Source organism: Palaemon carinicauda, chromosome 35 (assembly GCF_036898095.1).
Source record: "Palaemon carinicauda isolate YSFRI2023 chromosome 35, ASM3689809v2, whole genome shotgun sequence".
NCBI classification, from domain to species: Eukaryota; Metazoa; Arthropoda; class Malacostraca; order Decapoda; family Palaemonidae; genus Palaemon; species Palaemon carinicauda.
The window spans coordinates 42,665,016-42,683,812 of NC_090759.1; the positions used below are offsets into that span (position 1 = coordinate 42,665,016).

The following is an 18,797-nucleotide window of genomic DNA, read 5'->3' on the forward strand; positions in this document are numbered from 1 at the left end:
ACTCGCTTCACTCGCAATAATAGAAAAAAAACTATCTCCGTTTCTATGTACTGACATGCGGTAAATGCTGAGCTGTGCACGCTCGCCCTATTGGTTATTATTTTCCGGGATATTTTTTAAAGAATTCTCATGGACTTTGCTCCGCTATGGCTAGCTTCGCTCGCAAAAAAGAAAAAAAATTGCTCCTATGATCTGGCAAGCGGTACATGTAGAGTACCTATAGAGCAAGAGTAGCGCTAACCTCAAATCTGGGCACCTTCTTGTATCCCGCAGCCAGCAGCCAAACCCTTCGTATTGGTGGTTCAGCCTGATGTTCTCTCTCTCTCTCTCTCTCTCTCTCTCTCTCTCTCTCTCTCTTTCTCTCTCACATGGGCAAGGGCAAATGGGCAAATTTTTATTCTATCGACCCCTTCCGGAGTATGAGAATTACAAAATTACACAAATATATATATTTTACACAAAAACTACAAAAAAAGGGACCAATAGATTACAACTATATTTATGTACACATATATTCAGCAAGTACATAATTAACCCTGGATAGGTACGCTCCTCGGACACCCCTTTAAGGGTATACTCGGACGCGAACGACCCCGACGCCAAAAAAAATTCTTGAAAAATCAGTTTTTGCAGTAACCTCCTTTTTTCTTTTGCCAAAAAAAACTTCAATGAATGCTTAAAACAACTGTATAGATAAATACTACTCATCTGCAGAAAAACTATTTATTATAAATATTTTAAAAAATTAAGTAGAAAAAAAAAGACCTGACATAAAAATTCATAAAAAAAAGTTTATACATATATACACAAATCCTTTTAGGAATTGATTCTTGAATGTTTAGGACACATCTTGATGTATTTTGGATGAAGTCAGACCCATGGAGGTGAAGATCTGAAATGAGAAAAAAAGGGTAACTTTTTTTGGCCAAAAAAATTTGTCCAAATTTCATGAATTTTTTTGGGTACCCAAATGAAATAGGAAGTGGCTAATCGAACACATACCTATATATACGCCATATCTGGCTAAAAAAAAGATAGGCATGGGTAGCCAGATCATCTAGAAACACTTTCCAACACTATAAAAATATAAGTTTTGCGACACTACTTGCCAATTCCTTACGGTAACATGACTAAGCAAAAAAATGCAAAACAAATAAAAAGTGGCACTCGCGGAAAAATGGCTAACATTCTAATATACGGCATTTCAGAAAAAAAAGAATTCAGCCACGTGCTAGGCAAACCATCAAGGCACATTTTCCGACAAATAAACATCTAAATGAATCATTACTCTGTGATAGTTCCTTAGTACGTAGTAATTTTGAAAGAAATGGGAAAAAATGAAAAAATGGCAATCACAGGAAAATCGAACACATACCTATATATACGCCATATCTGGCTAAAAAAAAAAAAGATAGGCATGGGTAGCCAGATCATCTAAAAACACTTTCCAACACTATAAAATTATAAGTTTTGCGACACTACTTGCCAATTCCTTACGGTAACATGACTAAGCAAAAAAATGCAAAACAAATAAAAAGGGGCACTCGCGGAAAAATGGCTAACATTCTAATATACGGCATTTCAGAAAAAAAAAAATTCAGCCACGTGCTAGGCAAACCATCAAGGCACATTTTCCGACAAATAAACATCTAAATGAATAATTACTCTGTGATAGTTCCTTAGTACGTAGTAATTTTGAAAGAAATGGGAAAAAACGAAAAAATGGCAATAACAGGAAAATCGAACACATACCTATATATACGCCATATCTGGCTAAAAAAAGAAGATAGGCATGGGTAGCCAGATCATCTAGAAACACTTTCCAACACTATAAAATTATAAGTTTTGCGACACTACTTGCCAATTCCTTACGGTAACATGACTAAGCAAAAAAATGCAAAACAAATAAAAAGGGGCACTCGTGGAAAAATGGCCATTCTAATATACGGCATTTCAGAAAAAAAAATTTCAGCCACGTGCTAGGCAAACCATCAAGGCATATTTTCCGACAAATAAACATATAAATGAAATATTACTCTGTGATAGTTCCTTAGTACGTAGTAATTTTGAAAGAAATGGGAAAAAACGAAAAAATGGCAATCACAGGAAAATCGAACACATACTTATATATACGCCATATCTGGCTAAAAAAAAAATAGGCATGGGTAGCCAGATCATCTAGAAACACTTTCCAACACTATAAAAATATAAGTTTTGCGACACTACTTGCCAATTCCTTACGGTAACATGACTAAGCAAAAAAATGCAAAACAAATAATAAGGGGCACTCGTGGAAAAATGCCCAACATTCTAATATACGGCATCTCAGATAAAAAAAAAAAAGACATGCACGTGTTAGGCCAACCATCAAGGCAAACTTTCTAACACATAAACATGAAAAAAAAACAATAATATACGGCAATTCCTTACTACGTAGTAAATTTTTACAAATATTGAAAAAAAACAGAAATTGGCAACCGCAGTTAAATACCCAATATACCAATAACTACGTCGTATCTGACAAAAACAAAATCACGCATGGGTAGCCAGATCATCTAGACACACTTTCCAACACTAAAAAAGCAAAAGTTTTACGACACTATTTCGCAATATCTTACGGAAAAATGACTTGGCAAAAAAATGAAAAAAAATGAAAAAGGGACACTCGCGGTAAAATGCCCGACATTCTAATATACGACATCTCAGATAAAAAAAAAGACATGCACGTGTTAGCCCAACCATCAAGGCACACTTTCTAACACATAAACATGAAAAAAAAATGAATAATATACGGCAATTCCTTACTACGTAGTAATTTTTACAAATATTGAAAAAAAACAGAAATTGGTAACCGCAGTTAAATACCCAATATACCAATAACTACGTCGTATCTGACAAAAACAAAGTCATGCATGGGTATCCAGATCATCTAGACACACTTTCCAATACTAAACAAGCAAAAGTTTTACGACACTATTTGGCAATATCTTACGGAAAAATGACTTGGCAAAAAAATGAAAAAAAATGAAAAAGGGGCACTCGCGGTAAAATGGTCCTCGTGGTGATGAACGACATTTTAACTAAAAAAAAAAACATGCACATGGTAGCCAAACAATCCACCAAGACTTTCCACAACTGATAACCTATACAAGTTGCACCATTCTACGACAATTTCATAATACGTAATAACTTTGATAATTATGCAAACTAGCCTAGAAGGGTAAACTCGGACGCGAACGACCCCGACGCGTCTCAGAAATCGGGGAAGGAGTACAGCTACAGCAATGCACATCTGGACACTACTAGAGCGTGTAGGGGAGACACCTCCTGCAGGTCGATCACCCACAAATTCAGTCACGGGGGTGAGTCACGTGAGAAAAACCTGTTTTTTTTTGACGCTCGGGGTCGCAAACGACCCACCGTACCTATCCAGGGTTAAAGCATAAAAGGTATTCTGACAAAGGAAAGTACATACATTGAAAAATAATACCAGAATAATGAAAATCCTAGAAAGTATTAAATCTAAAATAAAGACATTATAAGGTTAACAAACTTTGCAAGTCTTTTCAGTTCTCTAGCACTACTTATATTGAGGAGCAGATTGAATTTAAAAGTGGTAGGTCTTCTACAATAGTAGGGCTTTAGGTATCTCTCTCCTATTTCTCTAATCACTGGACAAACTAAAACATAATGGTATTCATCCCCAACTTCAATGCCATTGCATAGTGTGCAAGGGTGCTGATTCTCCTGCCTAGAATATCTTTCAGTTGCTACAGGAAGTTTGTGGGTACCACACCTATATTTACTAAGGGCAATTCTTTCTGGTATATCTAGATTTATAATATACTTTTCTTGGCCAAATTCTGTCTTAAAAAGTTTATAATTACTACACAATATATTTCTTTCTACTTCTGCATGCCACTGTTGTCTCTCTATATCTTTGAGTTTCATTTCTAGGCTGTTCATTATCCACGTGTGATTGAAATTTTCTGGATGCTCCCATATATTTGACATACCACATGAATCAAGGATAGTTTTAATTTTATGGATCCAACTAGACTTATACTCATTCGACTCGTATAGAATTCTAAGAAAACGATAAAAAACATTTGACAATTTAGACGCCTTTGATTTTACAATTCTCAACCAAAATCCAATCATCCGTTTGCAAATAGATATTTCAATTTTGAATCTGCCAAGATCCCCATATACCATGCAGTTTGCTGTTCGCTTGTTCACACAGAGCTGATTTTTCATGAACTTCTTGTGAAATGTTTCAACATGATCTAGTTTGTGATAACCCCATATTTCACAACCGTAAGTCAAAATTGGTACAACTAGAGCATCGAATAGATCACAGTTGATATCAATGGGTAATTCAAGTTTTTTACATTTAATTAACATATAAATAATGCTCTACGTGTTTGAATGACTTGTTTCTTAATAGCTTTATCCATTTTACCATTATAATTGAACGTAGTACCAAGGTAAATATAATCATCTACAATTTCGATGCTCTCCTCACCATATTTAAAATTCGGGACATTTCTAACTTTTCCTCTAGAAAATACAACTACTATAGTTTTTGAAACATTAATTTGAAGTTTCCAAGTATCACAATATTCTTTTACTTTGTTTAAGGCGTTTTGTAATTCCTTTGGGAATTCAGCCATTACAATAGTATCATCAGCATAAAGTAAAACATATATACGCAAAAACATTTCTATATCAATACTACTTAATTTTTCATTTATTTCCCTTGAACACATATCCATCCCATTATACCCCATGCTAAGAAAAGACTCGAAATCATTTAGGTAGATGGCAAAAAGTAATGGGGAAAGATTCTCACCTTATCTTACACCTATGTTACATTCGAAAAAGTTAGAAATGTTGTGATTCTGCTTTACACATGATTTTGCATTATTATACATATTATATATGACAGCCATAATATTACCATTAATGCCATGTGAGATTACTTTTCCCCACAAGGACGACCTGTTAACCAAATCGAATGCTTTTCTCTAATCAACGGACAAACAGTATATTCTCTTTTTTCGATGGAGATAGAAATTAACAAGTGAATGCAATACAAAAATATGATCTAGAGTACTATATCCCTCCCTGAAACCAGCCTGCTCCTCACCAAGTTGACCAGTGCTGTCAATATAATCAGTCAACCTTTTATTGACACAAGCGGTAAAAAGCTTCGCTACACAGCTCAGTAGTGTGATACCCCTATAGTTATCTGGGTCGTCAGGGGATCCTTTTTTCTCAAATATGGGTTTTATTATCCCTATACACCAATAATATGGAACAACTGAGGAGATCAACACAATGTTAAAAATTTTGCATATAACATTTAGCATATCATGAGGGCAGTTTTTAAGGAACTCATTTATGATATTATCAATACCACATGCTTTTCTACTCTTAAGTTTTCTTATTTGAATTTGTATCTCATCTACTGTAAAAACTCTATTTAATTCTTCGTTAACTAACTGGTTAATAATGCTTGGGTCGAAATTATCAGGGTGTTCACTATCATCAGGTTCAACATTACCTCGACTGAGTTTAGCAAAATAATCTCGAAATGTTTTAAGTGCAATTTTACAAATCAGCTCACTCTTATCAGTATTCTTTAACAAATCCCAATAATCCTTACTACTACTTTTTCTCAGATTTCTAACATTTTCATGAAATTTTTTTCTGAAAGATTTCTTAGCTTTATTAATTATTCTCTTATATGTTTTAGCTCTAGCTTTCAGTTCGTTTCTAGCTTCATTTGTTTTGATTTTCTTAAGCCTGTTTTTTACTTTCATATATTCAGTTCTTTTACTAGAACAGTCTTTGTCAAACCATGGTTTGCTAACCTTTTTGCAATCCCTAGTTTTAGATTTATTTTGATAAACTTTTTTACAAATGCCAATGTGTTTAGCAGGGTCAATATATAATTTTCCTAAATCTTTTATAATATCATCCATAATATTCTGGGTTACATTCAAAGGGTTCAGTGAATCTAATGTCTGGTCTAATAAGTTAATATCTCTAGTACTGAATGCTTCCATATACTCATTTTTTATGTCATTTGTCCATTTTGTTTTAAGTTCTTCATATTCAGAATTATTCATATCATAGGTTTCCTTACTATCTAAATCTAAATTTTCCTCCTTCTGTATTTCCGGTGGTCTCATATTACAAGTCTCTTCCAACCGTAATACCATAGAGAGGGCCGAGTGAGTATCGGACAGACACCTGTCATATTGCTCAACATTAAAATCCGTAATACTACTCATAAGTTTAGTAGAAACAATAAAATAGTCAATACAACTGTTACCATTAGCTGTGAAACAAGTGAAATCCCCCACGCCACTGTCCCCCCCCCCCCCCCCCCCCCCCAAACCTCCCGTTAACTACCTTAACGTCAAGCATTTTACACAGTTCAATTAAGTTACGACCATACTGACGAAAGAATGATATTCAATTAATATGATTATAGGCAATGACATAGAGGCAGGGTTTTGTATTCCAAGATTAAATTAACGTAAATCTCTCTCTCTCTCTCTCTCTCTCTCTCTCTCTCTCTCTCTCTCTCTCTCTCTCTCAATACGGAATAACATATAATGAAATTAATATAATAAAGTAGTAATGTAAATAAAACTATTTAAGTAAGAGAATTAATATATCTAAAAATTAAAGCTTATAAGATGTGTTATTGTTGAATGAATAATCCAGGTTTTAATAGAACTGCAGTTACCCTTCAAGATGAAGAACCTAACAGAGAAAAAATTGAGAAATGAAACAAACGTAGCAAGTGGAAAATAAATTTGCGCTCGATAGAATTGTCAAATGTATCACACCTTTTGTTTACTGTGTGCATCTGTCATTCATGGTTATTCATACATGATTTTGCATTTATTGAACATGAATTCGTGTTTTTGCTCGTGTTTTCTTCATCTGCATATTCCATTTATTACTATTACTCTTCATGTGTTTATAGCCTAGCTTATCACAGTATGATTTTTTCTATCCCGTATTGGAAGCAAAATTAGGCCCATTACAATACTATGAGGAAATGGCTTTATGTTTATTGTTTCTTTGTCAATCGTGTCAAGTATTTAAACAACATATTAGGGGTCAAGAATGACACTTTGAAAATGATCAGTTCGAAAATACACGGGTTAATGAAAAACGAAAACTAAGGTGGAACGGAATTCCAACCCCCTTTTTTTCCACCGTAGCCTCTCTAAACGTAGGAGTCTCCAGTGTAGTGGGACTTCCTTCTCCCTGATAGATCTAGCGAGGATTATGTCAGGCTGGATAATGCATATTGCAAAATTCAACAAAAGCGATAGCATTTTGCGCACTAGAAAGTTTTGTCGTTGCCGTCCACAATAGCAGAATTATGTAATAATACAGGCATATAAATATATATTTTGTTTTAGGATATACTAGTTTATATATATATATATATAAATATATATATATATACTATATATATACAGTGATACCTCGGTAGTCGAACGACTCTATACTCGAACAATTCGGAGTTCGACCAAAATTTTCGAGAAATTTTTGCTGCGGTGCTCGACCAAAAATTCGGTACTCGACCAGCCGAACACGTGACGACCGCATGGGCTTTGTGATGATCGCGCCATCTCGGCCACTCTCGCTTGTTCGGGAAGCATCAGTTCTCTCGAGAGCGTCACTCAGACAACGCGCGATCAGCATTCGTTGTGATTTAGTGATTTTCAGTGCTTTTAATTGCTTTTTTAGCTTTCATAATGAGTCCCAAGAAAGTAATGAGTGTTAAGGGGAAGGAGAAGAGGAAAACAGTGCGAACAACGATCGAGTTGAAGAAGGAAATTATAGCGAAATATGAGAATGGTGTACGAGTGTCCGATTTAGCGGTAGAATACGGAATGGCGAAGTCGACCATTTCTACGTTTTTAAAGCATAAAGAAATGATTAAGAAGGCGAATGTTGCAACGGGAGTTACGGCGGTAACTAAGCAAAGGCCACAAGTGATTGAGGAGATGGAAAAGTTGCTTTTAATATTTATTAAAGAAAAACAGTTGGCCGGGGAAAGTGTTAGTGAAGCGTTCATTTGTGAAAAAGCGTTGCATATCTATGAAGAATTAGTGAAGAAAAGTCCGAGTACCAGTGAAAGTGATTCATTTACATTTAAAGCGAGCAGGGGTTGGTTTGAAAAGTTTCGTAATAGAACAGGTATTCATCGTGTTACTAGGCATGGGGAGGCAGCTAGTTCGGATCAAATTGCAGCCGATAAATACGTGGGGGAATTCGATCGGTACATAAATGAACAAAATTTGATCGCACAACAAGTCTTTAATTGTGATGAGACTGGGTTATTTTGGAAGAAAATGCCAGCCAATACGTACATTACCAAGGACGAGACGAAGATGCCAGGTCACAAGCCAATGAAAGATAGGCTAACATTGTTGCTGTGTGCAAATGCAAGTGGCGATTGCAAGATCAAACCCTTGTTAGTGTACCACTCGGACAACCCCCGGGTGTTCAAACGAAATAATATTTGTAAAAGTGCACTACCAGTTATGTGGCGCTCGAACACTAAATCTTGGGTCACAAGACAATTCTTTACTGAGTGGATAAACGAAGTGTTTGCCCCCCAGGTTAAGGCTTACCTCATTGAAAAGAGCTTGCCAATGAAATGTCTTCTGGTTATGGACAATGCTCCTGCACATCCTCCAGGTCTCGAGGATGACTTGAAAGAAGAATACAGCTTTATCAAAATCAAATTCTTGCCCCCCAATACTACTCCCATACTCCAGCCCATGGACCAACAGGTCATTTCAAACTTCAAAAAACTCTATACCAAGGCCCTTTTCAGAAAGTGTTTTGAAGTGACCAGTGACACGAAGTTGACCCTAAAGGAATTCTGGAAGGAACACTTCAGCATCCTCAACTCTGTTAACATGATTGACCAAGCTTGGCGAGGTGTGACCTATAGGACATTGAACTCTGCCTGGCGTAAGCTGTGGCCATCATGTGTCACAGAGAGGGAGTTTGAAGGTTTCCAACCAGAGGCGGGTCCAAGCACTGCTACCCCTGTAATTTCTGATGACACTGATGTCGTTGAGGAAATTGTTGTCATGGGCAGGAGTTTGGGGCTTGAGGTCGACAAGGATGATATTGATGAGCTTGTAGAAAGCCATTCTACCGAGTTGACTGTGGAGGAATTGTTGCACCTGCAACAACAACAGCAGCAGGATCTGATTGTGGAGCAGGAATCTTCAGAAGAGGATGAGGTAAGGGAGGATGTTCCAAGTTCTCTCATCAATGAAATTTGTTCCAAGTGGGCAGATGTGCAGGCTTTTGCTGAAAAATACCACCCAGAAATTGCAGTAGCAAACCGGGCAGTGCATATGTTTAATGATAGTGTCATGTATCATTTTCGAAGAATACTGCAGAGGAGGAAGAAACAATTAACAATAGACCAGTTTTTCACAAAAGAAAAGAAAGCTGCTACATCAAAGCCTGTTTCTCCTCCAAAGAAGAGACAAAGAAGAGAAGAAACCCCTGAAATAGATCTGCCCACCCTTTCATTGGAGAGAGAAACAACTCCTGAAGGAGAACTACCCCGCCACATCATGGAAGGGGACTCTCCTTCCAAGCAGTAACCTCCCCCTTCCATCCTCTCCACATCCATCCCTGTATGCCATCGAACCGCTGCTCAAAGGTATGTTCACTACAGTACAGAAAATGGTTTAAAATTGTTTTATTTTAGTACAGTAAATGGTTTAAAATTGTTTTATAGGATTTTCTGACCAATTTCATACACATTTAGATAATTATTGTTGTTTAGGTACACGTTTTATTAATATTTTGGGCCTGTTCGAGTGCTTGGGAACGGAATAGAATATATACCATTATTTCTTATGGGGAAAAAAAATTCGGTACTCGAACAAATCGGAGGTCGAACACGGATCTCGAACGGATTATGGTCGAGTACCGAGGTATCACTGTATATATATATATATATATATATATATATATATATATAACTTCTGGTTAATTACATAAACACCCGAGCTCCAAACCCGCCTATCTATTTTTAGATAAATCCGTTATACCTGAAAAATATCCAAGCTCTGAGAATAATAGGCAACTCCCAAAGGTCTTTTACATTACTCTCGAAACAAAACTGGGTGAATATATAAGTGAACTATTCTAAACCAACCTCTTACTTTGGTTCTTAGTCAGGGATTTCGAGCAAAGGACTGATAGAAAATATTGGCGATGGTAATAATACACTCTTTACAAAAATAAATATATACTGTAAAAAGTTAACACTAATATTACAAAACCTTAGACTAAGACAAGAAAATGTTACTCCATGAAAATTATATAATCACTTATTTCACTGGAAATTGATTCTATAAGAATATTCAATTTTGATAATTAATGAAAAGAATTATCACTTTAACACTAATGAACATACAATACTGAAATTTACATATGTGTAACTGTTATAATTACGTCTTCTGGTTCACACGAGGTTACCGAATAGTTAAGCAAAATAAATACACTTCACTATTTAACCTAAATTTCACAGGACCAGTTACATAAATTTATGTTAAATTATACTTGCATTTACACACTACACTTGAACTAACATTCAATAGTTTCATCAACGTTGGATAGAATTCGCTAATCACGTTTAACAGTGAAACACTATTCGCATCTGAGAGGTGAGAGGGCTGACAGACGTTGGCTCTTACAAAGGAATAGGCTGGAACTCTTCTGCTGCTTATGCATTCCTAAGGCCTATATATACTGACTTGATTATTCTAAAATTTTTTAATAGATGATTCCCGTGGTGTGGGGGGCGAGGTTCTAGCGACGTAAGGTGTCCAGAGAAGTAATTTGAAAAAGGGGGTACTAACCTTGCTTGCAAGGCAATCCTCTCTCAGCTAACTCCGCCCACCAACCCTCGTGTGACAATAAAAAAAAAGATTAAATCTAATTCGAGAATTTTCATGCACTTTCTAACCACATGGAAGCATAAAAATTACGTAATCTCTCATTCTCATACCTCGTGTGTGTCATAGAGCATACCTGAACGAGATTTCATAAGGCTTCGTAACCAAATACGTGAAATAAAAAGTTAATTCTTAAGAATAATATAAATTTACATATACTGAATGGAATGAAAATACAATTAAATGAATGATGAAAGTCCTATGTAATTTTCATACATTACTTAAACGTACATGAGTGAGACCCACCTTATGAGCTGGTTATACACCTCTTGATTACACAAATAAAATACATGAATGAAATACGCTTATACAAGACTAGCTTCATAAGATAGATCCCCAAAAAGATTATCTATTCTGGGCCTGAATCCACCGATTCAGCCTGATTTAAATAATCTGCAACCACATTATCTTTACCTGATATATGCTTTACATTAATACAATATGGTTGCATACATAATGACCACTTAGTTAAGGTTTGATTATTATTCTTCATCTTGTTAACAAAAGTTACATTTAAAGGATTGTGATCCGAGTAAACTGTTATTTCTTCATTCTGGTCTATTCACATAATCTTTAAACTTGTTTATCAAAGTGACTAGTGCTAGCAGTTCCTTTTCAACTGTCGAGTAGGCTCATTGTTGTTTTTTCAGCTTCAACGACATAAAACAAACAAGGTGAACAATTCCTCCTCTGTCTTCTTGTAATAAGACAGCTTCAATCCCATTATCAAATGCATCCACATGGATAAGGATTTTTTCGTTGAAATAAGGTGCTTGCAGTATCGGTTTTGAAGTTAATATGGCCTTTATCCTGTCGAAGGATTCCTGGCAATTGCTGTTCTATACATATTTTTTTCTTGAGGTTAATCAATTCCATGAAGGGAGAGATTACCGCCGAAAACTTCGGGCAAAAACGTCGGTAGAATCCTACCATCCCTAAAAATCGTTGCAATTAATTTTCTCGTTGTTGGAGGTGAGGCTTTCCCCATTCCTTCGATGTTAGTGACTACCGTGGCGATTTGTTCTCTTCTGACTTCAAATCCTAAGTACCGAACTGTTGCCTTTCCAAATTCGCTCTTCTCCAGCTTATTCGTCAGGTGTGCTTCTCGCAGCTTTTGAAATACCTACTTCAGGATTCGGAGATTTTCTTCCTAGGTCGATGAATATATCACAATATCGTTGAGCTATAAGCATAGAAGGTTAACTATCACTCATTGAAAGGTAGCGGGTGAGTTCATTAGACCAAATGTCGTGACGGTGTATTGATAAAAGCTGATAACGATTTTGCGTTGTCGTCCAAAGGAATTTGGTAATAGCCTCTTATCAAATCGATCTTGGAGACGAACCTCACTTGTCCGGTTATTATTTTGGGGATATTTTTAAAACCTAATAGTGTTTTTTTCTTCCTAAGTCACAGACCCTAAAATCAACTAAATAAATAATGGCTTACCTTATGATTGGGATAACGTTCATTGGGGATCCCTCAGGGTCTTCTGGCAATTGTTGTTGTATCAGAGTTGACAGTAAAAAGTGACGCAAAAAGGTCTTCTTCGGTACAAGGATGGAACATCACAGGAACGAAGGGATTAAAGGAGACCGAAGGGAACTACTTGAAGTGGGCAGTGGATAAGACAACATAACAAAGGGGGTTGCAGAAACATAAACCTCATATGTTAAGTTTCTGTATGTAAGGGCGTAATTGGTTAATGAAAGATTAGTGTAATAAGTACGGCGTTTGCCAAGTAAACTTGACCAGTAAATGTATCCAGAGCAGGAATTTGTTGTATTGAAACTTAATGTAATACAGTAATCATGACCATAAAAAAAGATACACACACACATATATATATGTATATATATATATATATATATATATATATATATATATATATATATATATATATATATATATATACTTATATATATATATATATATATATATATATATATATATATATATATATATATATATATATATATATAGTAATACCTTCACATACAAGTGCTCCAAAATACAAGCATTCCAAATTACGAGGTGGCCTCAAAGCAGAATTTTCATTCAGAGTATATGTAGATAATCATCGTAGTTTTATCAATAGATTAGAGTGAATTATGTTACTGCATTTTCTATCTTTGCTGTCATACTTAAGGGTAATTCTGACCCAAAACAATATATAAACACACACACACATATATATATTCTTACGAAGTTGGTCCAGTATAGAGTAAATATTTTATTTATGTATTTCATTTGTGTATTTAAGAGGTGTATAGCCACTCCATAAGGTGAGTTCCTCTCTTGTAGGTTCAAGTAATTGTATGTAGATTGCATAAGACTTTCTTCATTCATATTGTTGTATTTTTTCCTCAAGTAAGTGTATATAATTTTAAGTTATTTTTAAGAATTAACTTTTTATATCACATATTTTGTTACAAAGTTTTATGTAAACTGCCTAAGTTTGCTGTACGAACCATATGAGGTTTGAAAACAATGGCTCACGTCATTTTTACGAGGTATTACATCATGTTTATATTCCCTCATGTTCAAAATGTTCTTGAAAACTCCAGAGTTAGTTTTATCTTTTATCTTTAATATTTCGAGGAGGTAGGTGAGCGGAGTTAGCTGAAGGAGGGTTACCTTGCAAGCAAGGTTTGATCCCCTGTTCTAGTTGTCTCGTTGCTAACCCTACACCGCTAAGCCTTGCCCTAACGCCACTAGAAGAATCTATTTAGAATTATCTAGAATAAGTAAGTACATATATATGTGCCCCTAGAATATCGTAAGCAGCAGAAGAGATCCTGCTGTCCCTGGGAAAGAGCCAACATCCTCTCTCCTCAAGTGCATCGAGTGTGGGCCCTCTCTAAAGTGAATAAGTTTTTTACCCAACATATATCGTGTGTAGTGTGTTCAAACATTAATGAAACTTTGATTTCAAATGTATTGTTTTCTTGTACGTGCTGGTATTATATACATTTTTGTAACTGGCCCTGTGAAATTTAGGCTAAAACAGTGAAGTGTATGAGCTAAAATACGTAAGTGTATTTGTTACTTTTATGTAAATTTCCATAAAAGTTTAATCATTAGAGTGTTAAAGGTTAACTATTGTCATTAATTGTCAAAATTAAATATTGTTATGAAATAATTTCCAGTGAGTGTATGATTTTCATAAGTATCTTTTTCTTGTCTCAGTCTAAGGTTTTGTTTAGATTTAAATATTTCAGGTGATTCATTTTGGTGATAATTTTTTGTATTAATGTTGAAATTTTTTTATAGAATATAATCATTTTTGTAAAACTGCATTATTTCGATCACCAATATTTCTTATAGATCTTGCTCGTATCCCTGACTAAGAACCAAAGTAAGAGGTTGTTTTGAATAGTTCTTAATAATTAATTACCAAGTTTTGTTGTTAGTGTACGTAAGAGACCTTTGGATATTCAGTGTTTTTATACATTGCTGTCTAGGATTAATATAATTTCCTCAGAGCTTGGGTACTAATTTTCAAATGCAACAGACTTATGTAAAAATACACAGGTATATATATATATATATATATATATATATATATATATATATATATATATATATATATGTGTGTGTGTGTGTGTGTGTGTGTGTGTGTGTGTGTGTGCGTGTTCATATACATATACATTTCATATCCATTGATACAATAACACATTCATATCGTCACAAGCGAGAGAGAGAGAGAGAAAGAGAGAGAGAGAGAGAGAGAGAGAGAGAGAGAGAGAGAGAGAGAGAGAGAGAGAGAGAGAGAGAGAGAGAGAGAGAGAGAGAGAGAGATGTGTGCTATTGGAGTAACATACAGGTAATTTGAAATGTTTTCTGTTTCAGATTTGTTAGAAAGATTGGCACATCCAAGATGGAAAAATTCACTCTTTTTCTGCTGATGCCGGGAGTTGCTTTGGGTAAGGAGAGGTTTCACTTTTCCATTACATTTACCAAAGGAAGCTTGTTTATAAACTAGAGATTGTGGGAAAGAGAATGTATTGTATACCCTGCTTCCACATTGATAAACACATTAGATTTTCACTCGAACCAGTATCATAAGAAGATATTTTACCATCAATCAAGGAATTTCCGATTCATTCAACAGTTGGTTAATTTGTAGTGAGATTTTGTTTCGGACAGGTTCTACGGAAAATCACCAATTCCATGGAAAAAATAAAGCAGGGCCTACTCAAAGCTTACTAAATACCTGAATATATACCAATTATTCTCGCTTTACTTGTTGCAGATGGGGCAACTATTTTGGTCTTATGTTGCAGCCATTGTATTCCTCAGGTTTCCTCAAACAAAACTCTCTTCTTTCCTTGTCGTTTACGTAATTGGATATTTTTTCCAATTCATTATTAATAGTCATAATATTGCAAATCATTACATTATTGATGATGATAATGATAATGACACTAACAATGACAATAACAATCTTAATATCAATAATGATGTTAATCTTCAAATAGATTAAATTTTCCTATGTATGTATGTATGTATGTATGTATGTGTAAGACTCAATGCAATACGTGATGTTTATATGCAAAAAATATGACAAATGAAATGAGAGTTTTAACTTGTCTTACTTTATATATACAGGTTGACGTGATGCTCAGATGCAATAAAAATTAAACACTATTTGAATCCTGACAGTTCTATAATTTTTCTATTCAAGACGAAGTGGACCAGAGGACTAATACAATGATAAAGATTCTTACATTACATATGGTACAGAGGGAGTACAAATATACATTTTTAGAACAAATGATCCAAAATATATGGCTAACTTTGTTGAAACGTCTCTGCCGAGGGCTGAAACACATCATCATCATTTCCTCCTACGCCTATTGACCCAAAGGGCCTCGGTTAGATTTCGCCAGTCGTCTCTATCTTGAGCTTTTAATTCAGTACTTCTCCATTCATTATCTCCTACTTCGTGCTTTGTAGTCCTCAGTCATGTAAGCCTGGGTCTTCGAACTTTTCTAGTGTCTTGTGAAACCCAGCTGAACATTTGAAGAACTAACTTCTCTTGGGGAGAGCGAAGAGCATGCTTGAACCATTTCCATCTACCCGTCATTATGATCTCATCCACATATGGCACTCGAGTAATCTTTCTAATAGTTTAATTTCTAATTCTGTCCTGCCATTCAACTCCCAATATTCTTCTGAGGGCCTTGTTCTCAAATCTGCTAAATATGTTGGAGATTGTTTCAGTGTCATGCCATGACTCATGTTCATAGAGTAACACCGTTCTCACTAAGCTGATATATAGTCTGATTTTTATATGTAATTTCAGGCAATTTTATTTTCAAATTTTACTTAACCTAGCCATTGTCTGAATTGCTTTTTTTCAATCTTTTACTAAACTCTAATTCTAAAGACCCTGTATTGGAGATCATGGTTCTTAAATAATTAGATGATTTCACCTCATTAATCCTTTCTCCTTCCAGTGATATTTCATCTTCCATTGCATACTCCGTTCTCATCATCTCTGTCTTTCTTCTATTTATCTTCAGTCCACTCTCGTGTGATATTTCATGCATTCTGGTAAACAAGCATTGCAAATCCTGTGTGGTTCTACCAACAAGGATAACATCATCAGCATACTCTAGGTCTACTAAATTCCTTTCACCAATCCAGTCTAATCCTTCTCCACCATCTCTGACTGTTCTATTGCATTACAAAATCCACGAGGAGGATAAACAACATAGGTGACAGACCATTTCCTTTGAGTACTCCGCAGTTCACTAGAAATTCAATTGATAACACTCCACTAACATTAACTTTGCACTTGCTATGCTCATGAACAGACTTAATCAAATTTACATGCTTAAGAGGAATTCCATAATAACGCAGGAATCTCCACAAACTTGGCCGGTGCACACTATCAAAGGCTTTTTCATTGTCCACAAATGCCATCAAAATGGGATTTCTATATTCTACGCATTGCTGTACAGCATGTCTCAAAATGAAAATTTGGTCAGTGCAATTTCTACCTTTTATAAATCCTGCTTGTTCATCTCTCAGCTTTTCATCAATCTTTCTCTCTAGTCACTTTTGAACGAGCATACTCTATATTTTCATAACAACTGACGTAAGTGTTATGCCTCTGTAATTATTGCCATTAGTAAGGTCTTTTTATGCTATTTTCAACGACACTTCTAACTCCCATTCGTCAGGTTTAGCCTCTTCATGCCACATTCTACAAAATAATCTTGTAATTGGTCTGATAGTCACTTCATGTTCGGCCAGTATCACCTCGGCAGTTATTCCATCGTATCCAGTGGCTTTCCATCTCTTTAGTTTTTTTGAGGATAGCTTCGACTTAAAACACACTGAATTCATTCATGGGCACAGCAAGGTCTTCATCAGCTTCAGGTATATCAATAAAATTATTCCATTCATATCTCCTATTCATAACCTCACTATAGTGTTCCATCTAACGTTATCTTTCTTCATCTTCTGTTGCTATCACAGAACCATCTCTCTTTTTGATGGATATATGCTTCTTCTGCTTTGCCCAGTCGAGATTTCATTAATAATTCAATGAACAATTCTTACACCATGGCCACTTCCTGAATTCATAGCTTTGTCAGCCTCATCTGCTTTACTCTCTAAATATTCTCTCCAGCCATTCATGGCTTTCCTTTTGACCTAATTGTCAATACTGGAATACTTAGCATGCTCTGGCTTTTAATTTTAATTACTTCCTCGAAAACTTTCAATAAGCAATCCCTGTCTTTGTCTCCTTTTTATAGTATCCCAAGTATCATTTGAAATCCACGGCTTTCTCCTTGTAACTGCGTGTCTCAGGACTTCACTACTAACTGACTTATATAAGTTCTTAAGATAACACCCTTCTTCATTAACTGTCTGTTCTTCATCTCTTGCAGTTTCTAAGACTACAAATCTATTTTTACATTCAATTGCTAATGTTTCTCTGTGCTCTTCTTCTAAAAGCATAGTTGTATCAAACCTAGGTATTCTATCCATCTTTCTGTTGGGTGCTTTCAGTTTTAATTTGAGTGTGGCAATGACGAGCTGGTGATCACTACCAATATCGGCACCTCCATAGGTTCTTACATTTCTCAGAGTCTTCCTTCTCTCTTTATTAAGGACAATGTGATCTATCTAATTTTTGTAAATAACACATGGGGAAGTCCATGTATACTTTTGGATGTTTTGTGTTGAAAAAGAGTACCTCTAATGACAAGATTGTTTGCTGAGTAGAAACTTATGAAACTTCTTTTGCAACTTCGCCAAGACCCTTGACACCCATCACATTCTCTATCCCTTGATTATTTCTTCCAACTTTAGCATTGAAGTCGCCAATCACAATTTTCATCTCTCTCTCAGGGATCTCAACTATTACCCTCTGCAGTTCTTCATGACATTCATCTTTTCTTTCTTCAGGGGAATCATATGTCGGGCATAGCAAACTATAATGTTCATATTGCACTGCTTTGATTTGAACTTTGTTGGTAACAATCTACTATTTACAGCTCTCCACTCGGTTAATGCCTTTTCTGCTCTTGGTGTCATCATCAATTCTACCCCTTCTCTTCCAGCTCCATCTGATCTTCCGGAGTACATACATATATTGCCCTGGTCTAAAGTTTCCTTACAAATACCCTTATAACGTGTTTCACTTAGGACCAAGATATATATCATAAATTCACTCTTCACTTGTATCTTCCCAATCTGATTCATGGTTCTAACATCTCAATTACCTATTTTAAATTTGTCTTTAGTATTTAT

General features: G+C 35.4%; 1 protein-coding gene across 5 annotated transcripts in view; it reads left to right on the forward strand.

The window, feature by feature from the left end:
• Positions 1-18,797, forward strand: part of LOC137627704 (uncharacterized) — a 571,014-nt gene that overhangs the window by 533,916 nt on the left and 18,301 nt on the right. For all 5 annotated transcript variants that reach the window (XM_068358943.1, XM_068358942.1, XM_068358940.1 and 2 more), the window contains exon 2: positions 14,880-14,953. In XM_068358943.1, the coding sequence (XP_068215044.1) occupies positions 14,908-14,953 (46 nt within the window). In that variant the 5' untranslated portion in view covers positions 14,880-14,907. The remainder of the gene's footprint in view (positions 1-14,879; positions 14,954-18,797) is intronic.